At 33.0% G+C, this 25,721-nt stretch overlaps 1 protein-coding gene across 1 annotated transcript in view; it reads left to right on the forward strand.

The window, feature by feature from the left end:
* The first annotated feature begins 646 nt into the window (after positions 1-646).
* The window catches only part of mRpL52 (mitochondrial ribosomal protein L52), a 52,972-nt gene continuing 27,897 nt past the window's right edge, over positions 647-25,721 (forward strand). The window contains exons 1-3 of the mRNA XM_035350905.2: positions 647-719; positions 1,987-2,071; positions 12,561-12,628. Of these exons, the coding sequence (XP_035206796.1) occupies positions 677-719; positions 1,987-2,071; positions 12,561-12,628 (196 nt within the window). The 5' untranslated portion in view covers positions 647-676. The remainder of the gene's footprint in view (positions 720-1,986; positions 2,072-12,560; positions 12,629-25,721) is intronic.

Raw genomic sequence — 25,721 nt, forward strand, 5'->3', positions numbered from 1 at the left:
GTTTTTGAATTCAACGTGAGAATGGTCTTCATATTCGTAATTAAATTCTTTTAAATGTAAACGTTGTAATTATTTGTATTACAAAGAATACGAAGAGTTTTGTGTCAAACTATGTACATTGTTTGAGCTTTGAATGTTAAGAATATCGATTTATAGTTCAGTTTTGAAATCGGTATTCAACAATACCCATGCATGCTCAAGCTGTTGAATTCAAAGTTCCAAATGAATGTTTCAAGCATCGATATTGTTGGTATGAGATATGGTAAAATCTTGCAAAACTTTTAGGTACCTTCTTACTATCATCGATAGATTCATTTGGCAGATCGAAGCTGTTCCTTTGGAAAATCAAACTGCAGATTCCATCACAAATGCCATTGTCGTGACTTGGATTTCCAGATTTGAAATACCAAAAAAGATAACATAAGCACAGCCGACAGTTTGAAAGCCAAATTTACCAATCCTTGAGCAAAACCCTAGGTTTCAAAGCTAACACCACCACAGCTTATCACTCATAATCAGATGGTTTACTAAAGCGCCAACATCGAACTTTAAAAAGCAGCCTGAAACAGGAGTGGAAATAGTGGTAGGAATAGAAAGACAAGCCCCTCCTCAATGGGACTGAATGCTATTTAAGCAATATTTAGAAGAGCAGTTTGGCAATATCACGAGCCACAGTATGGCGTCTGTTTGTAAACAAATCGTGGCGATGAAATTAATTGGTAAAATAGTCTTATTATGAAAAATAAATTTGAATTAAGTAAATTAGTGTAATATTCAAATTTGATTTTGAGTCTGAAAGAGTAATTATGATCTGATTTTCTATTAGCACATTTAAATTGGATTGAATTGTTAAATTTAACTCATGGCAGAATTGCATGTTGTCACTGTACCGGATCAGTTTATTTTAAAACTAAATCTCCAGTGGAATTAAAAATAAAAAATAAATGTCTTTAATAGCGCGGATTATCTGATTGGAGCATAAATATTGTATTTTGTGGTACAGTATGTTATCAAATGTATTGTTTGCAGGAGAAATTTACCGAATTTTATTAAAAGTTCTTTGAAATACCACCATTTAATTCAGTGTGTGTTGTAAAGCAAAGTAATCGATAATATTTCTGAAAAAAAATCTTTTCAAAGAAAACTATTTTAACTTGTTTTCACTGCTAAGAGGTTTTTATGGTACTATTCCGTTTTGAGGACCGTAAAAAATTGCAGCGAAAATGTATGTGCAAAGGCGCCAAATTTAGCAAACACGCCCATTTAACAGCGCGCCAAATCTAGCGTACGCGCTGTTTTCAGATTGCGTAAGTTTAGATAGTTCTATATTTCTTGAAATGTCATTGAAATACTAGTTTAATTTTTAAATCCTTTTTTTTTTTTTTTTTTTTTTTTTTTTTTTTTGATATCCTATGGATTTAACAATTTGGAAATTGCCCATGACGAAAATTCTGCAATAGAATTTTTTCAAAGCAAAGGCATCATTCATTATAGAAAATTATGTTTGAACAACTAACGAAATGAAATTATGCTATAGCGATAACTCGGTAGCGAAATAGCGATGCAGTAATCCATTCAGTTATGTTTAACCTCTTTTATACAAATTATAATAATAATCTGAAATACTTATTTACTCTTATGCTTCCATTCAGTTATGTTTAGTCTTTTTTGTATAAATTATACTAATAAAAAAGCATTATATTAAATTAACCTTTCATATCAATTAAAAAAACAATAATCTTTAGATAATTATTTACTATTATATTTCCTTTCTAGCGTTAGGGTTGCTGCAATTATTTTTGGCAGCACTGGCATCAACAATTAGTTTGGCGATTTTTTACTGTCCTCAAAACGGAATAGTACCGTTTTTATTTCATTTATTGCAAACGATCTAAAGAGTATGTCATTATTTGTTGTGTTGTATGAGCTTAAAAAGGAAAGAATAAACATTTTTGACATATTAATAATTAATTTAATATTTTCTAGAAAGGGCAGCCCTAAATTATTGTCTAGAATCTCAATGCATTCATACTTCTGCTGTTGTTGAAACACTTGGTGGTTGGAGATTAAGGTAAATTTTATTGTTCATTAAATTATTTATATTTAGATCTTAAATAACTCGTTAATACAAAAGTTATAATTTTTATTTAGTTGCAGTGTTTATAATGTATTACATTATACAGTCAAAAGTCGTTAATTTGGACACCCATAATCCAGAATGATCTATAATCCGGACCTCAAAGCTAAAAACTTTCTGCGCATGCGCCACTTTGAAACATGCGCATAGGCATTTACGCGTGTGCATAAAACCTTTTACAACTGCGCATATGCGTGTGCACAAGTGCAGAATACGTTTTCGCATGCGCGTTTTATGTATAACGAACGGTATAAGGTAAAATTATCTAATTATCTATTTCAGTTAATGTTGATGATTGCGTTGTTCCTTAATCTTCGAATTGGATCCGACTTATTATTTTTTGCAGACTGTAAGAGCAATTTTATAAAATTAAACTTGAACTTTCGATTATGTCAAATAGGATTTCCGATTCTGGAGCTCCCAAAGGATCGTACAAAATGAAAGTATGTTTCGATGCCCATCAAACAAAAACTGGAATTGCTGCAAAAAATGGATAAAGACATAAAAAATATGACAGAGAGGTTAGTGAAAACGAAAAAATTTCAATTGGCAAGTTAGTCGGTATTCTCGGCACAGCAATTAACGGGACTTGAACAGCGGAACTTTGAAACTGAACAAGAAATTATGTCTATTTATAGAATTAAAGAGAAAGTATTATCACATAAAACAAAGCAACTTAAACAACTTACATTGAAAGAAATGTTTAATAAAGTTTTTTTTTTTTTTTTTTTTTTTTTTTTTTTTTGTAAATTTTGATACCCTTTAGATCATAATTGTTATTTCATAAATTACGGTTTCATATTTTTAATTTTAGAATTTCTGCATGCCATCTTACGAGATTTAAACTGATGATCTATAATCCGGAATCGCCAAAGTCCCGACGAGTCCGGATTAACGACTTTTGACTGTATTGGGTTTATATCAGAACAAATACGATATATGGGGCATATTTCTGTTAAGTAGTGAAAAAAAGCTGTGCCTTTATCATCAATTGCCAATCAAAGACTAACATTATCTGATGCCTTGGAAAAACAGCATAATTGTTACAGTCAACAATTCTTTCACACATTTTAACTACTTCTTAATAGATAGTTCTTCAGCTCAAAAGTAAATAAGCTGCAGTGCTTTCATAAATGGAAGCAAAGAACCACAGGATCAATTTTTTAACTTTTTGGAACTTCTTTGTTATGCACCTATCATACATTTCAGTGGAAAATTTTTTTTTAAACAATTTCTAGTTATAATACTTTATAGATGCTATACATGCACTGCCTGACAAGTGATGGCCAATAGATTACCATATGCCAAAAAACTTGACAGGGGTATTACTGAAGAGTACCACTCCCTTTTTTTTTTGCCAAATTTGCAATTATTTTATGGTAGCAAATTATTAGAGTAATATATAAAAACATAATATATATATATATATATATATATATAAATGAACTACTTAAATTTTTGTTGTTGTAATATATGGTTTTCTTCTATTGACTTCATAATTCTGTAAATTTGTGAACAACAGGGTTTATGTAAGCAGAATCATGAAACTTAATATGCTTTAAGGATCAACTATATATGGATGAGTGAGAAATTAAAGTAGTTTTTTTTAAATACAGGATGAACACAAAAGCAGCCCTTTGTTTTGAACCAAATGTATCCATATTTTAATACTGAAAAGATAATCCTGCCCAAATTTTTGCAGTAGTTGCATAAAGTTTTAGTAGTATTAATTTGAATTACAAAAAGTGATATGCACCACCAACTACAAAAGAAACATCAATGCATTAATTCAGCTGTAGCCATGTAGCATATCTTCTATGACAGAGTTCTTAACATTCTTGAAGGTCATTTAGCCTTGCAGATGTTAAAGATCTGCAAGCTCTCCAATACTTTTTAACAATACAATCCAAATTATTTACTGCAAAATGTTCATCAAGATAAGCAGCAGCCATGTCTTGTCCAGGCAAACACAGAACACATAGGTGAATTAGTTATTCTAAAATGAATCAATTAGGCATTAAGACAATCATGTCCAGTCAAAAGTCTGTGTGTACCACAAACACACTCCAGGGCTTAACATCAACATGCAAATCTGCATGATGAAATCATTGCTTGATAATTCTCTTTATTTCTAATTTAGCAGAGTAGAGTGGAAAATCTCTATAAAACTTTTGGAAAATATTAGTTATCTTTTTTGCCAAAAGGTCAGCCATATCGTTCCCTTCATGAACTACCACAGGAAGAATTCGCAACCAGCGTGGTCCAGTGATCTTGGGAGCAACATGCGATCATCTTGAACATGGCTGTTTAGTATTCTGAATGTAATATACTCACTTGTGCTTGTCAGTCCTTGCTGCTTGTATGTGTCACTATCTATTAATGCTGATGAGAAGTGCAGCAACACCTAAGGTTTTGATGTTCTTGGAGATGTTAAATGACTTTGGGATTCATTTGCAGGTCTGCTTCATATAGAAGTTAAATACAGTCAAAAGTCGTTAATCCGGACTCGTCGGGATTTCGGCGATTCTGGATTATAGATCATCAGTTTAAATCTCATAAGATGGCATGCAGAAATTCTAAAATTAAGATTATGAAACCGTAATTTATGAAATAAAGAAAAATGATCTAAAGGGTATCAAAATTTACAAAAAAAAGCTTAATATTTATTTGTTTACTTTATTAAACATTTCTTTCAATGTAAGTTGTTTAAGTTGCTTCGTTTTATGTGATAATACTTTCTCTTTAATTCTATAAACAGACATACTTTCTTGTTCAGTTACAAAGTTCCGCTGTTCAAGTCCCGTAATTGCTGTGCCGAGAATACCGACTAACTTGTCAATCGAAATTTTTTCATTTTCACTAACCTCTCTGCAACTTTCTTCATGCCTTTATCCATTTTTTGCAGCAGTTCCACTTTTTGTTTGATGGACATCGAAACATGCTTTCGCTTTGTATTTCACCATATGCTTTGTAGATCCTTTGGCAGCTCCAGCATCTGAAATTCCATTTGACGTAATCAAAAGTTCAAGCTTACTTTTTATAAAATTGCTCTAACAGTTTGCAAAATATAATAAGCCGGATCCAGTTAGAAGATTAAGAAACAATGCAATCTGCAACATTAACTGAAATAGATAATTAGATAACTTTAGCCTAGCTTATACCATCCATTATACATTAAACGCGCATGCGTAAACGCTACGCATGCACAGAAATTTTGTAGCTTTGAGATCCGGATTATGGACATCCAGATTAAAGACTTTGTATTGTATATATATATATATTATAAGTCATATGTAATTGGAAAATTTTTGTGTTTTTCAAATGGTACCATTATTAATTTACCTCTGAGCACAGTTAACATGCACTAGGAATTTTTTAAAAACACACCTGGAAAACATGGAAAAGTCAGGGAATTTCATTCTCCTCTTTGAGTTGCAACCCTCTTACTACTCCTTGTTGATATTTGCTGCTTGCTCATTTCACTATATGTTAGCACCATTGAGAAGTGCTGCAGCGCGTGATATTTCAATGTCCTTCTCCATGGTAAATGAGCTTAGGATTCGATCATCAGTCTGCTCTGTGCAAATAAAATATCATACCGCTATTGTAAAAAAGCTGCCATATGGTAGTTTTGGATATTTGAAGTCTTTTGTAGTGTAAGCATCATTGACTGTTCAGATTATTGTAGTTTTAAGATGGCTTAGCTATTAATTTGGCTGGTTCTCATTTAGAAATAGGCATACAGCATAATGACAGTGTAGTAACACTGTCATGTTGCAGACTGTAGTCACTTCTTTGTGCAGTAAGTTGAGGTGTCAACATGTCATGTAATGATGTATAAGTTTCACCCGTAATTGTTTGTTTAAGAAGAATGGATCATCATTCAGTGCTGTGGTTTAGTTTTGTTTGCTTAATTATGACAAAGTACACTAGGGCTATCTGCTTAAGGGGAGAGATGACTTTGTGGAGAACTTTCTAAATAAAACTGGCTCATATACATGTTACACATGGGGGGGGGAATGTCTATGCAGACAACCCATTTGCCTGGAATCGAACCCAAGTTGAAATACCAATGTTCACCAGCTTTATCGCATTCAGTACTCTGATGCAATATAAAACACAGTTTTTGGAATATCATGTTCCACATCCAGAATGACATTGATTCTCAGTTCTGCAGATCCTGACATTTTGTTGTTCACCTTTTCACATAGGTGAAAGAGCACCTCATCATTGAATATGATGTCTGTCAGTAGTGTTGTCAGCAAGTATGTATGGTCTCGCAAAACTCACATCACTTTATCCTTTCTTGTGGGTACAACTTCTGAACCAAATGTAGGCTGTATAAATGAAACCCAAATGCTAGCATAAGCTCTTATTTATTTTCATCTGTCACACCTACAAATCTACTGCTTTATATGTTGACTTCTTTGGTCTCCATACAAAGGTTTCATTCACTCGAGATTATAGATTCACTCATTTTCATAGATTACTTCTCATTAAGGAGTAATCTATGAAAATTCTGTACCATAATATAGCTCGCATGGCTAGTGAGACTTTAATCCCTTAAATACAACTTGTTTGACCCGGGCAGTAGTTTTATTTTTGAAATACAATTCCATTTTGAAAAAGAAATCTTACACTGATACACTTCTTTACCAATTAGTAATTTAATTTTTTAATTTCTCTTCATGTGTGTAATTATTTAGTCAGTTTCAAGTTATCCATCATGCATTTGTCCGAGTGGCAAACAAAATATTCAATAATTCAATTTTTGCAAATGAATGCCAATTTTATTTTTAGAGTAGAGAAGAGCCATCAGGGTAATACGAAAGACAAATGTGAAGGTCATTTAAAAAATAATGCACTGTTTTTTTCTCTCTCTCTTGGGTTTTATTGTATTTCAAGCAGTTTCTCCTTACTATTCTTCTAGTCCCCTTGTTTCTCATTACCATAATTTAGTGTTTTGGGAAGATTTGCTATTCTTTGTAAGGTACTGTTTCTTCACCCCCTACTTTTTGGATACCTTGTGCAATCAGAAACCTCTTTCAGATAAAAAATGCAGTCCACACATGGGCTGTTTCAAATTATAGAGATGTATTTTGAGGTCTGTAAACTTCTTTATTGGAATGATTGCAATTCAAACTCTTGTCCAAACTCATTAAATTAAATTTCATCAGATTACTCAAGATAGAAATCTTTTACTTTTATCATTGAATCTTCATTTCAACAAAATTGTGTCGAGCAGCAAAGTACCCATCCGGCATAAGCCTTTCCTTTCTGCAAAGCTTTTTGCAAAATACAGTATACTGATGCTGGTGACCTCATTCTAGCTCGAGATATTTCTTTGCATGTTACTCAATGATGATCTTCCTTTCTATCCCATGACAAGTATCTAATATCTTCTTGTAATATTTTTGGTCTTCTTAGCCTTCAGTTATCTTTTTACTTCTGATGTGTTCTTCACAAAAGTGAGTAGATTAATGGAAGATTATATTATAATCTACTACCTGATTTATAAACATCATTCAGTACACTGTAAAACTATTGGAATTTTGTTACGTAAACTTTCAATTTTTAAATACAGTGTTTGATGTCCTTTGGTCATAGTACCTGATAGAGCTTAGCTACATTTCAGACACTCATCACTTCAAAATTGCATTCTGTAGAGATCTCGACTGGACACTTGCTTTTGTTTTGAACCTTCAGGTGCAACTCACAAATGCATGTTATGCACCTCACCATCAAGAGTTACCAGGAAAATGTACGAGAGAAAAAATTGGAAATAAGAAAAAAGTTATATTCATTATGTACAAATAGTAAAATTCTTCATTCTGCAATCAATATGTAACATTTGTGATATTTAATTATACTTGACATCCTTCTTCCTCCTTAGTCTACACTAAAATATTTTATACGATCAATAGATGGCAGTTCTTTTTTATGCTTTAAAGCTGATTAGACTGCAAAATAATATTAGTAACAATGGCATCTGACCTACAATAAAAGTGTGTGTAATATTTTATATTAAATCTTCCTTAATATAAGGGGGAAAGTTAATCATTACCTAAAACTCAGTTCAGATATCTTCCTTAGCATAGCTGATCATAATATCTGTTCTATTGTCTGATTGGCATTTTCATGACAAAAGTTGATGGTGGGTATTTCATTCCAGTTTTCTTCCTCAACTTGAAGTATTAATACTTTCTGATGTATTTTTAAATGAACTTATACATGTTGACATTGCAATGATGTATCTTAAAATTATAAATATGTATAGTCAGTTTGCATTGGAAAAACTAAAGCTGGATTGAATCTTGAACTTCTTTAAATTTGAATCCAAATCTTGAAAGATATTCGAACATCAGATCTTTTGAATCCTTCAAATATAAATAAGAAAATGAAGAATAAAAAAAAAATTATGTAAAAAGTCATAAATGTATTTAAAAGTAAATTTTGAAATCCGTGTTTATGAAAGACAAACATGAAAATACATTTTTTTTAATATACTTAAAATGCATGAACTATAGCTAAATAGAACTTGTAAACAACTGGAGCCATGTTTGTGTCATAGCATTTATATACCATAAGATCTTAAAAACAGTCAAGAACTATTTGTAATAGGTTATCTATAGGCAGTTATTTATGATTCTATAATAGCTTTTGAGAAAGAGCAATGCACTGATTACTAGAGTGAAAATTCTGCCCAATATCATTGGGTGCCGTACTAAAACAGTGTGGCACACAGAACCATCACAGAGTTAATTTAGTGATTTAGATACTACTGAAATTGCAACAGTCATATTCATTTCTTACTGAATTAATGAAGCTAGTCTTTTCAAAATTTTGGGTTAAAATAATTCAGCAGTTTTTTAGGTTAGGATTCAAACAATAAACAGATAAAATTAAAATAGTGCCAAGATTTGAGATTTGGAATTCAAATCTTTGTGAAGATTTGCGAGTTCTGAGGATTTGTAGGTCTCATCCTTAGAAAAACAAAATGTAATTGATAATCAAATTCGCATCTAAAGCATTAAACCAAATGTTTAGGAACTAAATAATTATTTTTATGTAGAATCCTTAAAAAGGCTTACAGCTTATTTTAAATTAGTGTTTCTTTCTTGTAAATCGTATATATGAGCTGAACTTCTTTAGAAAATTATTCAGAAAGGCATTTATAGCTTTCAGCAGACAGTCCTCGTATGCTTTTCCAAATTTAAACAAACCATTCTCAAATAGCAGTTTTTCTGTAGAATACATTGACCTGTTTCACTTATTTTATTCCTTCCGGAGAAGTGCATGTAAGTTAAAGAAAAACTACTTATCTGTTTTTCAAATTAGTGCCTTATTCTTCACTCGCATGAAAAGCTGTTTATGTTATTGTGCTCACAAAGCCCATTATAATTCCTTCTTTAGATTTTAACATACTTTCACTAAAACCATTCAACGATTAGAAATGTATGATGGTTTCGAATCTGCCTATTGCAGAACAAGTTTTTCTGAGCACAGCATGAGAAATAAAAGTTATTAAATACAAAAAATTTGAAACTCCTATTAATTTACCTCAAACATTTCTTTTTCTGAAAATCGTTTTTATTACTTTTAAAACTAAATAAATAGGAAATTATGACATAAGATCTAGTTGCAGCTTTCAGAATTTCTTGTGTCTTAACATACTGCCTTGAAGTTTGCCAAGCCTAATATATAGGCTAGAATTAATTGAAATTTTATATGTGGGTTTAAAAATTTAACCTGAGAAAAAGTGTGACTTATAAAAAAACAAGTATGGATGGCCATCAGCAATGTCCATAAAAGCTCAAATCCAGAAGAGGATGTCTTGTAGATCAAAGAAACAAAAGGAGTTATATTTTTTAGTCAGGAATGAAATTTTTAAATTCAGGTACATGAAAACATTTAAACTGCTCGATGTTGAAAATGCAACACGAAGAAGGAGTGGTCAGAAATTTATGCAAATTTTAGAGTAGACGGATGTCACTGAGTTATGTGAATGATGTAAAATGTGCAACTCTCTGATGCACATAAAGTAAGGTATAAGGGGGAAAACATGCAGAATGGGCAATGTTCGTGTCGTTATTTTTGCCAGACGAATTATCGAAGAAAGTTGGTTTTTGTCCCAGAGGATACGTGTAATAGGAGAGAATGCCAGGCCACCGTCAACGAAGGCAATTCCAGCAGATAGACGATTTTAGGAGAGGTATGGTGATCAGACTGAGAAGGGCAGGTTGGTCCTTATGTCATATCGCAGCTGGTGCCCACATGGATGCGAGCACGGTGCATCGGCTATGGTGAACATGGTTGGAACAAGGAAATGTGGGAAGAAGGAAGGGTGCAGATGCAGCCAGAGTGACGTCAACACATGTGGATCGACGCATCCATCGACAAGCTGTGGCGGTCCCGCAAGTCACTTGTACTGCAGTTCTGCAGTTTGTGCAAGATACCCTGGATGTTCCCGTGTCAACCAGAACCATTTCCCATTGATTGGTTGAACGTGGATGACAGAATAGCGAAACATCGTGTTCTCAGATGAGTCACATTTCTGTTTATCCAGTGACAGTCGCCGCATACGTGTGTAGTGTTGACATGGAGACAGATCTAATCCAGCAGAAACTATGGAATGCCCTACCGCAAGACAACATTGCATAATGGATTGGGGCACTATTGCCTACGATTCCAGGTCACCGCTAGTTCGTATTCAAGGCACTACGACGGCGCAACGATACTTGGATAATGTACTGCGGCCGGTGGCAGTCTCCTACCTTTAGGGGCTGCCTAATGCAATTTTTCAGCAGAATAACGCCTGACCACACAGTGTTCGCATCTGCCAACATGCTCTGCAAGGTATACAGATGCTTCCCTGGCCACCGTACTCTCCTGACCTGTCACCAATCGAACATGTGTAGGATGTGATTGGATGCCGTTTGCAGACTCTGCCCCTGCTTTGTTCAGAAGATGAACTGTGGCAAATGGTTGAAAGTTGATGGAGAGCCATCCCTCAGGACACCATCCGCACTCTTGTTGACTCTATGCCTAGACGTGTTTCATTGTGCATCGCTGTCCGCGGTGGTCCTATGCCGTTCTCTCTCTGTATTCTGACTATCATTTTGAAATAAAGATCACTTATTGCTGCTTGCTGTCTCTGTCTTTTTTTAAAATTTCATCACTTTCTGACCACTTCTTCTTGGTGTTGCATTTTCAGTGTCGACCAGTGTATAATTGCTTTTATTGCAGAGACTATGTGAGTTTTCCTTTTATTGATGACAGTGCTATCAATTTTGATATCTTTCTCAAAAGCATGCCTATGTGAAAAAGTTTTTTTTTTTTTTTTTTTTTTTTTTCTTAGAAAAGGCCAAAATTAGAATAGACCACCATCAGTTTTCTTTATGTAACCAGATATCTACATCAAGGCATGAAGGCACAGAATGTCTTTCTGTAAAATAGTTTTCACATCCCCTCAACTTCAAAATTAAAAGTTTATTTCAAGTAGTTTGGGGGATCAGGAGAGATCTATTTATTTAAAAAAATCTGTAAGTGCTTTCCAATAAAATCATGATTTTTATTTTCGACGGGATAGTGGTTAGGGGAGCCTATTGCAGTACCGAAAGGCCCAGGTTCAAATTCCAAAGAAGATATGTTTGTAACTCTCAGTCCATTCACAGAAAGCCTCAATAATAAAATGGCCACCATCTCTGGCCTTAGGAATGGCAAATGCTGAATGGGCATATTTATTAATCATAAAGTTGAAATTTTGTTGAAGATGCATTTAAGTTCAGTCCTGATGAAAAGAGTGTCAATCTGAAAAAAATTCAAGCACCAAAAATAAAATTTCTCTAAAGGATTTATAGGATTATAAAAAGAATGCTATTCTTATAATGAGAATGTTTTAAAATCTTTTAGTACATAATTTATTATATGTGTAAATAAAAGTTTAAATCAAAAATTTTGTTTAAAAATCTAAAGAAATTGTTTAACTAATTTTCTAGAGCACATCATTTCAATAAACATTATTTTAAATTAATATGCGCTGATGATTAATTCTTTGTGCTAACTGATATTAGATCAAATTATTGAAATTTGCTTTTGCAGTCCCTAGGTGGGAAAATGAATAATGTTTTAGCAAAAAAGATAAAAATCTTGGAAACTGATTTTTAAATAATCTTTAGTAGTGATACTATATTGAACAAATTCTGATTTTAAAAGTATTTGATAAATGTTGTTACAAAGGACTAGCTTTATTATTTATTGTAAAGATAATAGTTCAAGTAAATGAGATTGGGCCAAAAAAAATTATTTTATTATTCTGTTCAGTAGACTTATTCCAGATATTTTGAACAATTTATCCATATCTGGTAAAGAAATGAAATTTTATTATTTAATATTTGTTCCTAATAAGTTTTGTAAATTTCAGACATGGAATACCTGCTAAAGGAAGGGAATATGGCCCATTGACAGATCTTCCTGATTGGTCTTATGCAGGTAGGATGAAACAAATGAAATACATCGTAAAATTAAATAAAAGCTGTAATTAATAATGCATTTGGATACTGATATAGTTTTTGGCCATCTGAGTGCAATAAAAGTAATGCATTCTCAGTTATCTTATATTAACATAATTTACTTACAATTACTATTCTTGGACACTTTTCAAGTAGGTTAGAGCAATATTCTCAAACTGGCAGCCTCCAAAGGAATTTTATGCAGCCAGCCAATACATTTCAATTATATTTCTCTGATGGATCCACAAAAGAAGCTCAGGGAAAAACCGGCAATAATTGTCACATGTGAGGAAATAACTATTTAAAATATAAATATAAACAACATTAGAAACATTTGGATTGTGTTAATAAGTGAGGTTGCTATTGAATAAAAATAAAATAAAATAGAATGGATAGATTTATGGTGTCAGTTAAATGGAAAAATTATAGATTCTTATTATTCTTATATTCTGCATGCCAGGCACCATGTCTAGGCTAAGGTGGGGCTTGAGTACAGCTGACATTTATATTCGTGAAACGTTTATATTCTGCCATGCCCAATTTTCCCCACCTTAATGAGTTGATACTTTTACTTTCTTTCAGTCAGTCACTAGTTGGTAAGCTGGATGTACAACTATGCAATTCATATTGCTAAATAGATAGAGATAAACTAATGTACAGCTTGTAAAACCTCATACATCAATACCAACCATTTAAAATTTTGCAAAATATTTTAAGTACTGCTTTCATATGAAAATTCATCTTGTAATTTTGATTTTAATTAAGAGATTAAACTGTAAACTATCGTAATTTCCGGAAGAAACGCCGCGGCGTTTACGTGTTTAAAACTTAAATTTTCAGCGGGTGCGGCGTTTCTACCCATGCGGCGTTTAGGTGCACTAAAAATAAAATATTTCCTATGATGGTCATTGTACATAGTTTGGATGGCCTTGTCATTGTGCATAGACTGGTGTTGTTCCCACACAAAAGACCACTCAGTTGCTTTTTGCGAACGTTATTTTGTTTACATTCTTTCCCTTGAACGGACCTACATGCCTTATTCACCCTAAACGAGATCTCAGAACAATAACATTCTTCCCCCTTTCAAATCAACATTCTCATCAGTTTGAATAGTCTCTTTGCCATTCGATGAATCTTGTAGGACCCATCCTCTCCCCACCCCTGCCTTTTCTGCAATTATTTTCAAAGGCGGACACGACTCCACCTGCCTCGCAATAACGAACTCTGACGTATTTCCCCTTCAGCATGAATGGATGCATTCTCCCAAATACAGATCCCATCAGTTTGGGTACAAGTACTTGTTGGATAGTTTTTAAGTAAGAAGGGAGCGGAAAATTTTTGAAAATGTCTCTAAACGGTACAGAAGCTATACATTTCTTACCTTTAATTTATTTTTGAGTTATGGTTTCATTTCATGCATTTTTCTTAACTGGTATGTCATATATCAGGACTTAGGTTGAGTTTTTGTATCTATACGGCCCACGACGATGTCACACGCAATTTAATCTATTGCGGCGTTTACGCTGATGCGACGTTTCTGTGTAATTTTAATTTTTTTCCCGCCATTTTTCTCGAGTGCAGCGTTTACGCTGATGCGGCCTTTCTTCCGGAAATTACGGTATTTAAAAATAATAGTTTGTAAGCAGAGTCGTGGAACCTGAGGACAAGTGAAGATTTCGTGCCCCCTCGTATTTGCCAAGAATGAAAAAATTGATGTTAGGAAATTTAAGGATTAAATCCTTAAATTTCCTAACATCAATTTGGCATCCCCTGGGTGCTGTGCTCAGAGACAGATGCCTCCTTTAGCTATGCCCCTGTTTGTAAGGCAACATAGTAGCAGACTATGTTAGTGATTTGTGATGCCAGTTAAATGAAAAAATTAAGATTTTGCAACATTCTTCATAGTGGCTGATAAGAGTACTGACATTGCAGATGTAGCACAGGTTGTCCTTTTCATACGAGATGTTATTAATGAATTTAAAGTAGTTAAAGAATTACTGGAAATAATTCTCATGAAATGAAAAACTGTTGCATGGAATTTTTCCTGGAATAAAAACTGTAATATATAATGCAAATTAAATTGGAATAAAATAGTTGGATTTGCAACTGATGGTGCAAATGATTCTGTGGTTGGTTAAAAAAAAAAAATGGATTTGCAGTAAAATTATCGTGAGAGAAAAAAATTTTATGAGTATGTTTTGCCCTATACACAATATTATTCATCAAGAAGCACTCTGTGCCATAAGTCTGTAAATGGATGATATTATGAAATGAAAACAGTAAACTTTATCCATGGATGAACTCTGAATCATCAAGAATTTGTCGTATTGCTTGTTATTTTAGCTGATGTGTGTAAAAATGATGATCAGTCGGTAACCATATTAATTGGAGGAGACATGTTTTGGAATACTATTGAGTGTTCTGGGTTTCGGAAATTAAGAAAAACTCTTAATTGCACACCAACAATTTTTAGTTTTACTCTGCAGGGAATTCAGCAGATGTGCAATAAATCTAATTTTGTAAAAATAGTATCTTTTTAACTTGAGTATATGAACAGATGTTCAAGTATTATGGGAATTGGAAAGCTTAGGCATAAGAGATAGGGATGAATTATCTATTACTGACAAGTGTTTAATTGAGCAATTAAAAATGATCTGAGATTTATTAATGGTCGATATGAAACTAAATTGTATAGAAAACATTGCCTTCAGAATTTGAAAATAATTTTTCCATAGCTAGTTATTATTTTTCCAAAAGTTATTTTTTGAAGATTAGCAAAACTGTTTTGAAAAAAATGAGTGGATTGCAAATGAGTATAAGCAAATAATTTGCTACAAGAGTTTAAGGGAATTATTGAAGAATGCAGGTGGGATTGTATTGAACATTTTATACCACATCAAGCTGTTGTAAACAGAAATAAGGGTACAAGAAAAGTTCGCATTGTATACAATTGTAGTTCGAAAAATAAGAAATCTATGTCATTGAATGATTGTTTAGAAACTTGTTCAAATTTAAATCCTAGTGTACTAGATGCATTATTGAATTTCAGAAATTTAAAATTGCATTTAATGGGGATATCGAAAAAGCATTTTGAATGATAAAAATTTCTGAAATTTCCTTGGCTTCCTGATAATGAAAATGCTGAATACAGTCAAAAGTCGTTAATCCGGACTCGTCGGGACTTCGGCGATTCCGGATTATCGATTTTTCCGGATTATAGATCATCAGTTTAAATCTCGTAAGATGGTATGCAGAAATTCTAAAATTTAAAATATGAAACCGTAATTTATGAAATAAAGAAAAATTATGATCTAAAGGGTATCAAAATTTACAAAAAAAAAGCTTAATATTTATTTGCTTACTTTATTAAACATTTCTTTCAATGTAAGTTGTTTAAGTTGCTTCATTTTATGTGATAATACTTTCTCTTTAATTCTATAAACAGACATACTTTCTTGTTCAGTTACAAAGTTCCGCTGTTCAAGTCCCGTAATTGCTGTGCCAAGAATACTGACTAACTTGTCAATCGAAATGTTTTCGTTTTCACTAACCTCTCTGTCACCTTCTTCATGTCTTTATCCATTTTTTGCAGCAATTCCACTTTTTGTTTGATGGACATCAAAACATACTTTCGTTTTGTAGATCCTTTGGAAGCTCCAGCATCGGAAATTCTATTTGACATAATCGAAAGTTCAAGTTTACTTCTATAAAATTGCTCTTACAGTCTGCAAAAAATAATAAGCCGGATCCAATTCGAAGATTAAGTAACAACGCAATCATCAACATTAACTGAAATAGATAATTAAATAATTTTAGCTTATACCATCTGTTATACATAAAACGTGCACGCGAAAACGTATTCTGCGCTTGTGCACACGCATATGCGCAGTCGTAAAGGTCTTACGCGCACGCGTAAACGCCTATGCACATGTGTCAACGCGGCGCATGCGCAGAAAGTTTTCAGCTTTGAGGTCCGGATTATGGGTGTCCGAATTAACGACTTTTGACTGTATAAAATTATGCATATACAGTCAAAAGTCGTTAATTCGGACACCCATAATTCGGAATGATCTATAATCCGGACATCAAAACTAAAAACTTTCTGCTCATGCGCCGCGTTGACACATGTGCAGAGGCGTTCACGCGTGCGCGTAAGACCTTTTACGACTGCGCATATGAGTGTGCGCAAGTGCAGAATACGTTTTCGCGCGCGCATTTTATGTATAATGGACGTATAAGCTAAATAATTATCTATTTCAGTTAATGTTGATGATTGCGTTGTTCCTTAATTTTCGAATTGCATCCGCCTTATTATTTTTTGCAGACTGTAAGAGCAATTTTATAAAAGTAAGCTTAAACTTTCGATTATATCAAATAGAATTTCAGATATATATTTGTTAATATGTAAAGGATCTAAAGCGAAAGTATGTTTTGAAATCCGAAATCTGTTTATCAATTTCACGCTGCTCGGCGGCGGGCGCGTAATGAATTGGAAGTTGATTTGTCAGCACTATCCTTATCTTCAGCGCAGATGTTTTTATTTTATTTGGCTTATAATTCCTTACCAAATGTAGTATTTCATCTCGATATGCTTCGTCTTTGATATGATTTAAAACAAGTTCCTTGTCATTATAATTCGCTTCCGATAGCGAAGAAAAGTGACAGAGGTTATTGAAAACAAAAAAATTTCGATTGACAAATTAGTCGGTATTCTTGACACAGCAATTATAGGACTTGAACGGCGGAACTTTGTAACTGAACAAGAAATTATGTCTGTTTAATAGAATTAAAGAGAAAGTATTATCACATGAAACGAAGCAAAACTTAAACAACTTACATTGAAAGAAATGTTTAATAAAGTAAACAAATAAATATTAAGCTTTTTCTTTTTGCAAATTTTGATACCCTTTAGATCATAATTGTTCTTTATTTCATAAATTATGGTTTCATATTTTTAATTTTATAATTTCTGCATGCCATCTTACGAGATTTAAACTGATGATCTATAATCCGGAAAAATCGATAATCCGGAATCGCCGAAGTCCCGACGAGTCCGGATTAACGACTTTTGACTGTAAATAGGTTGCTGTTTAGTTGCAGAGTTTCACCTTTTATACTAACTAGTACTATTAAAACTCACAGTAGAAAATATGAGAAAATTAATCCTGTTTCAATACACATGTTAAATACGTCATTATATGTGGATGACTTATATTTTGGTTAATGCAAATGAGGCATATAAATTATCAAATAGTGCTGTTTCAATTTTGAAGGCAGGTAGGTTTATCTTGCGAAAATTCAGAACCAACTCTCCTGAATTGGAAAGATTAAGCGGTTTGAATAATCTTAACTTTGAGAATAGTAGAAGATAGCTGAAAGTATTAGGTATGAATTGGATTCCTAAGGATGATATCCTTTTCCTTGAGGTTAAACCGTTGCTAGATAAATTAAGTTCCTTGAAGAGTAATAAATGTGGTGTTCTACAAGCAGCTGCCATAGTTTTTGATCCATTTGGTATTTCAGCTCTGTTTGTAGTCAGAATGAAATGTTTGTTGCAAGAGATTTGGGAAAAAGGTATAAGTTGCGATGAAAAGTTACCAGGTGATCTCATAGAAAAATGGTTAATGTTGCTAGATAAATTGAGCAAAATAAAAATAAAAGGATTAGGGCAAATAAAGTTACAAAGGCATTATTTGTTGGGGTATGAGAATCATCAGGATGCCAAAGTTGAATTGCATGTATTTTGTGATGCATCTCCAAATGCTTATGGAGCCATTGCTTATTTTCATTACCAGAATAGCTGTGGTAATATAAAGGTGTCATTTTTTATGTCAAAAAATAAAATTGCTCATCTGAAGAAAATTGCATTGCCTTGTTTAGAATTGATGGCAGTTTTAATCGGTGCTCGAGTTTGAAAGTGTATTTTCAGTCTTTATGGAGATTTGATCACTTAACAGGTATACTAGACTGACTTAAAAATAGCTTTATATTGGGTCAAGTGCCAAAGGTTGGAAACAGTTTGTCGCTAATTGTGTTTTGGAAGTTCAGGAAAAAAAACATATCCTAAAAGCTGGTTTCATGCAGATCTGAAGATAATCTGACAGATTTAGTGACAAGGGGTATATCAGTCGGAGGTTTGATTTTGAGTGAAAAGTGGTTCTACGGACCTTATTTGTTATCTAAAGGTAAGGAATGTTGGCTTACACAGTTGAATGGACATCAGTTAGATTAGGCTATTGTGGAGGAAAGGAGGATTATAATTAAAGAGCAATGGTGGTAAGGTTAAACTTAGTTAAAGAATTGTGGAATAAATTTTCTTCTTGGAGTCGATTGCTTGATGTTTAATGTTTATTGGTAATGCCAGGAAATCTAAAATTCTGACGCCCTACCTAGAAGAGCCTTAATCAGGCTCACAAAATTATAATTAAGACAATTCAAAGTTCTGAATTTCATGAGAAAATTACTAAGTTAGAAAGCCATAATTCCTTGAATACCTCAAGTTATATCAGTTAAGCCCCTTTTTGGATAAAGACGGACTTGTGAGAATCGGGGCAGGATTTAAAAATGCAAATTTGCCAGAGGAAACTAAGCATCCAATTATTCTACCAAAAAGCAATCACGTAATGAACTTGCTTGTAAATCATTATCATTTGAAGTATCTACTCTCAGGTTTCCAGTTGACGCATTCTGCCCTTCATCAAAATTATTGGAGCATGTGCATTTGTCATCGTGGAGAACTGTCACTACAACTTATGGGGTGACCTTCCTGCAACTAGATTAAATGTAGGGAGACCATTTTCATGGACCAGGACCTATTTTGCTGACCCATTTCAGGTTTGCCATAAAGGTGGCAGAGGAATATGATCGACAAAGTTACATGTATGTGTGTTTGTGTGCTTCATCACGAAAGCTGTTCATCTGGAAGCTGTCAGTGACTTGAGTTCTAATGGGTTTATTGGTGCTCTAAAATTGTTTGGTGCATGACTGAAAATGTGGACTTCAAAAAACGTTGTGCATTTCTTAGTAGATGAAAATGTTGAGTGGAAACTTAATGCTTCACCTCTGGGAAGCATTAAGTTTCCACTCAACTCTGGGAGACTGCAGTAAAAACCATGAAATTCCATATGAAAAGAGTGATTGGCTCACAGGTATTAACCAGCAAAAAGTTCAATGCATATCTTGTCGAAATAGAGGCATTGTTGAACTTACGACCCCACATTCCAGTATCTTACAATCCTAATGACATTTCTATATCTTAAAAACCACCTATTATTCCAGTTGAAAAATCTCGAGAATATGCAAGAAAAATAGCCTTATTATGACAAAATTTTGAAGGCAGAATTAAGGAAAGTAATGATTTGGAGTCCGATTTTAAATTATTTCTGTTACCATTAAAAGCAGATGCAAATAACATACCAGAAAATGTACAAATGGAACTAATTAATGTTCAATCTGGTGCAGATCTTCTTCAGAGGTTCAAATATACATATCTGAATAATTTGTATTCATACTTCTTGAAAGATAAATATCATGAGTTGTAGAAAAAATTATTAAAGACAAAGCAAAGAAAAAATTATTAAAGACCAAACAAAGCGAAAAGAATATTCGCTTTGTTTGGAAAGTGACTATGTATTTATATGTAAATAATTTTTTTCACAGTTGAAAGTTACCAAATCTCAAACTTGAAGCACCATCAAGTGTTAAGCCGTAGTAAAAAAAAAAAATAAAGAAATGTATAATTATTTATATATAATCGTGTATTTTTTCTGCATGTGTCGATAAAAAATTTAATGCATCAAAGAAAGAGTTTTCGTTATTAATTCTCAAGCTTTGTTCCACTGGGTATGTTTTCTGTGAAAATTTGGTAAGCTTTTATAATTTGTTTATTTTATGTTCAGAGTAATTTATTAAGTGGTAAATTCTATATATTAGAATTATATGAAGTAAATGTTAGTCCAAAAATTTAATATTTAGTTGCTAGTACGTTTGAATTTCAAAATATAAGAGAAATTTGTTACAGATAGGAAATAAGCATGAGATTTGAATTTTTTCCTTTGTGTCGTTATTACTATTTGTTTAAGTATGTTTTGAAAATTATTTAATGATACATGCAAAAAACATTAATGAAGGAATATCAGTGAAATATGAAATTAAATTTAAATTTAGTTCTTTGAAATTTTGTTAAAAATAACCTGATCCCCGAACTGCTCTCAGGTCTTGCATGCAGCCTGCATGTAATTTGAGTTTAAGAATTTTAATTAGAGCAGTGGTCGGCAAAGCATGGCTTGCATGCCAGATGTGGCTCTTTGGCTCCTTGAATGTGGCTCCTCCACAAAATAGCACATGCGGGCACACACACATGAAAACAAAAAAATCTTCAAGATACAACACAAGTGCCGTCAAATTTTACACAAACAGGAAAGCAACTGCAAACATATCCGCCAGTATTATTCATAGAAAAATTTTTTTGTACCAATTTTGTCCTTTTCATTGTACTGATTGTGTGACACCAGATTGTGCTGTTGCAATAATTATCTTATACCAAATTTTAACTAATGAATTGCTTTGAATTAATATACCATTCATTTACAATTTCAACTTGAATGTGAAACCAAATGACGTAAAAAGGAAGTTTAGTTCAAAATATCAGGATTTTTACCTTCTAGACCAGGGATGGGCAAACTTTTTCGGTCACGGGCCAAAAATCGAAAACAAAAAGTTTGGCGGGCCAAGATAAATTTTTCTAAAATTTTTTAAAAATATACAAGTATTACAATATAAATATGTTAACGCGATGAATAAAATTGCGATTTCATTTTTAAAAGTTCCTTATACTGAGGTTCGAAGTGAGATGTCTTGATTCTAAGGAACGAGGCTAAATGCTCATCTGTCAGTCTACTTCTAAAATAATTCTTTCTAAGGTTCATAGTTGAAACTATGACTTGTTCACATATATAAGAGGAAGCAAACACAGCACTGATTTTCTGGGCATAAGATAGTAAATTTGGGAAACTCACTTTCGATAATGATTTGTAAAACTCCAACTTTGACATATTTAGAAACAAGTGCTTGAGATGGTTGTTAGATTGCAACTCAGTTAATTTAAGCTGAAAATCTAACCTCACTGCTCCACAATTTACGTTGAAAAGCATGGTAAAAATATCAAATTCTGTTTGAACGGCACTGAAATTTTGAAATCTGTGTTCGAACTCAAAATGCAGTTTTTTCAAGCCATCTTCATAATTCTTAAACTTCTCTTCATTTACTGAGGGAATTGAATTTAACCTCGAGAAATGGGACAAGTTGTTTTTAGCTAAATGCACAGCAAACAGATTAAGTGTTAGTTTAAAAGCTTTGAGATGGGCCCAGATATCGTCAATAAGTTGATTTTTCCCTTGCATCTTGACATTCAAGTTGCTCATATGGTACAGAAGATCTGTGAAAAATGCAAAGTCTGAAAGCCATTCTGTATCTTCTAACATTTCGCACTCCACAGAACACTGTCTCTCATGGAAGAAAGACACAATGTCGTCTTTCAGCAGCCAAATCTCGCTCAAAAACACATCTTGCACTAAGCCACTTTACTTTCATGTAATACAGTACATCAGAGTATTCAGATTACATGGACTGAAGAAAATCTCAAAATTGCCTGCGAGTAAGCCCACGAGTTCGAATAGTATTTATAAACTTCATGACTGCATCAAGCAAGGGTTTTACATTCAGTTGCAGAGCATCTTGATATATATCACAATGTAGAAAAACAACATTGTTCCCGGGTTAGTTTTGATTAAAGAGTCCAAATAATTCAGATTTTTTTCCTGTCATATTTGGAGCTCCATCTGTCGTAATATTACATATATTTATTATAGGCACTTTCAAAGTTAAAAGCACTTCCTGAAATTAATGAAAATATCACATCCTGTTGCAGTTTCCTTTAAAGAACGCATGCACGCCAGTTCCTCTGCAATTTTTCAAAATCCTCATTAACACCTCTTATAAATAATACTAATTGAGCATTATCATTTATATCAGTGCTTTCATCCATAGCTATTTAAATAAAGCAAAATTTAAACTGGCCAATCTTTTACTCAAATTGTGATGTCAAATTTTTATCGATCTCTTCGACTCACCATTTTTCTAGATAAACTCACAGTCTCAAACTTATTTTTCATGTCTGGACATAAAACATCACAAACTTGGAGCATGCATTCTTTAACGAACTCCCCATCATTGAGAGCTAATTTTTTGCAGTATTGTATGCTACAATGTAGCTTGCATGTGTAGCTGCTTCTTGGATACTGTTTACTTTTCTGAAAACATTTTGTCGGCTTGATAATTTTTTACAGTCTTTCTGCATTTTGTTTTCTTTAATATTCGGACATTGCTTTGTAATTGGAATTTTTATTACCTTCCTGAAAAAATTTTGTTGGCTTGGTAATTTTTCACAAAGTCTTTCATTTTGTTTTCTTTCATATTTGGACATTGCTTCGTAATTGGAATTCTTATGCTTAGATCTGAAATGATGTACACTTTGAAGACTTGCATATAAGACACACTAGTTTATCTTTTATAACTGTAAAAAAATATATCCAGGTCCATTTATCATTAAAAGCACAGCACTCTGAATCAACTTTACGTTTTTTAATTGCCATTTTTGGGGTTGAAATATTTTACAAAGAACCCAACAAACTCTAGCTATGCTATATTTTTAATAATTTCACCATTATTCACAATAATGCTATACATCGCTGGCTGGAGCTTAAAAATGTGCAGTCTGTCACATGTGCGGTCTAATTTAACTATATTGGATTCCCATATGTCTGCTCCTCGAGAAAGAGATAACGCTTGTTGACACAAATCTACAGCTATAACTAATAAAGAATTTCCACTTTTTTACTGATTAAAAGTTGTCTGTGCTTGCTCTTTCCGTTGATTTATGTTTTATAGAACAAAAATAGAGAAAGTAAAAAGATGATCCGGCCTTTGCAAAAAAGGAAGGAAAAAAATAATATTTAAACAAAGTAGAATAGGAGATGGATATTTCTTTTAATGTGCCTCAGACCGGCAAATTAAAATTCTATCCACGGGCCGGATAGAACATTCTGGTGGGCCGCATTTGGCCCGCGGGCCGTAGTTTGCCATCCCTGTTCTAGACCTTTCAAATTTGAATTTTTTTCCAGTATCTAAAACAAAAAATTTTCTAGCAACTGAATTTAGGCAACATAAAATTACATAGATGATGTTTGGGTTATATATAATATGAAAAAAACTTCAGATTGGAAATATCTAAAAACTAAAAACCCAGATATTTTGACAGAAACTTCATTTTTACATTATTTTGTGTATCAAGTTAAAATTGCTGTAAGATTTTTATTGATAAATGCAATTCATCCACTAGTTGAGAGTGTTATTGCTAAAATGAAAAGTACTTTTATGAACTGGTCAGTCAGAAAGCTTGTCAAGTGGTTGATGCAAGAGGTTTCTCCCTGTATTATTCAAGCATCACTTAAAAGAGGATATGAATTTATGGGTGTTAAATGTGCATTTCTTGTTTCTTTATGTCCCAGGATACCATTATTTTTTTGCCTAACTGCTATTGGTTGGTCCTCAATCATTTTTATATTTCTGGCCCTATTCATTCCTTCTTGTAGCAACACGGCTACAAAGTAGAAGAAAGAAAAACAGAAGACGAAATCCACTGTGAATGTCAAGTTGAACAAACTGAGACTTTTGTTTTTATTTGAAACTCAAATGACCTTCCTTCCTGTCTTATTTGTCAGGAAAAATTGGCTAATAACAACAAATCAAATGTAGAAAGACTTTACAACTGAGTATGTGTCATTTAGTGTTTTTAAGAACATTTTTTTTAGTGCTATTTTGAGATTTTTAAGAACAAAGCGGATATTCTAAAAAAAATTAAGGAATTACCAAGGCTGATGAAACAGTGAAAGATAGAACGGTCAAAATGTCTTCGAATATAACAAAACCAGCAAGTTGAAGATCTTAAATTGGTACGATTCTTGTGACCGCAAGTTTCACTTATTGTATGATTTATTTTGACTACAGGTTCCAAAAAGAAACTTTCAGGATTATTACCCCTCAAAGATCAAACACATGGAAAGGATATAGCAAATGCAGCAATTGAATGCATTGGAAAACATGATGTTTTTCTCCATAAAATTGTCTCAATTGCAGCATATGGAACAAAAACTATGACCAGCATAAAAAATGGGTTTGTTGCTATTTTGAAAGAAAAAATTGAGTCACAAAGTACTTACCATTATATCATTCATCAAGAAGCGCTTTTTTCGCAGATATTTCCAGAAGAAATTTGTGATAAAGCTTATTACCTCCATTATAGCTAAAGCTCTTAATCATATCCAGTTGAAAGAATTTTTAGATTAAATGGAGTGTGGGTATGCAGATCTTCTGCTGTATAACTGAGTATGTTGATTATCAAGATGAAATGTTTTGAAACGTCTCACATCCTTATTAACAGAAATTAAAGCATTTTTCCTTGATAAGTGTATTTATTATAAAGAACTAATGCACAATAAGAACTTTGATTCATTTTCCAAGCCTCTTGAAACATCACTAAAAATAAGTGTGATATTGACATTTGCTATTTCAGAACAACATTTTTAAATATGAGAGAAGTATTTCGCAGCAGAAAATCGGGTCCAACAAAATGATGTTAGCCTTTGTTTAAAAAAAAAAAAAAAAAAAACCTCTCAATTAAGGTGACCAGATTTTCTGGAGGGCAAAGTGGGACACAGGGATCTAAATTTGGGTTGGGGGGGAGAGGGCCCTTCTGAAGGTGAAAATATGGAGTGCAAAATTTTTAGTGAAGTCACATTATCCTGTAAAGAATTACCCATCATATGCGAATTAGCATGTGTGTTAAACAGAATCTATTATTGAAAGAAAAAATTGAATTTATCCATATCTCAGACTGAATTAATTATTAAATCAACAATCATGGACTTTGGCATCTGGACTGAGACAACTCAGATGCGCTTTCAGTAAGAGCGAACAAAGAAAAAAAAAAAGCAGTCGGAAAATAAAAGTTTGTA

The sequence above is a fragment of the Stegodyphus dumicola genome, chromosome 2 (genome assembly GCF_044657685.1).
Source record: "Stegodyphus dumicola isolate Sdum_Otavi_A_Nest chromosome 2, ASM4465768v1".
In the NCBI taxonomy this organism is placed as follows: domain Eukaryota; kingdom Metazoa; phylum Arthropoda; class Arachnida; order Araneae; family Eresidae; genus Stegodyphus; species Stegodyphus dumicola.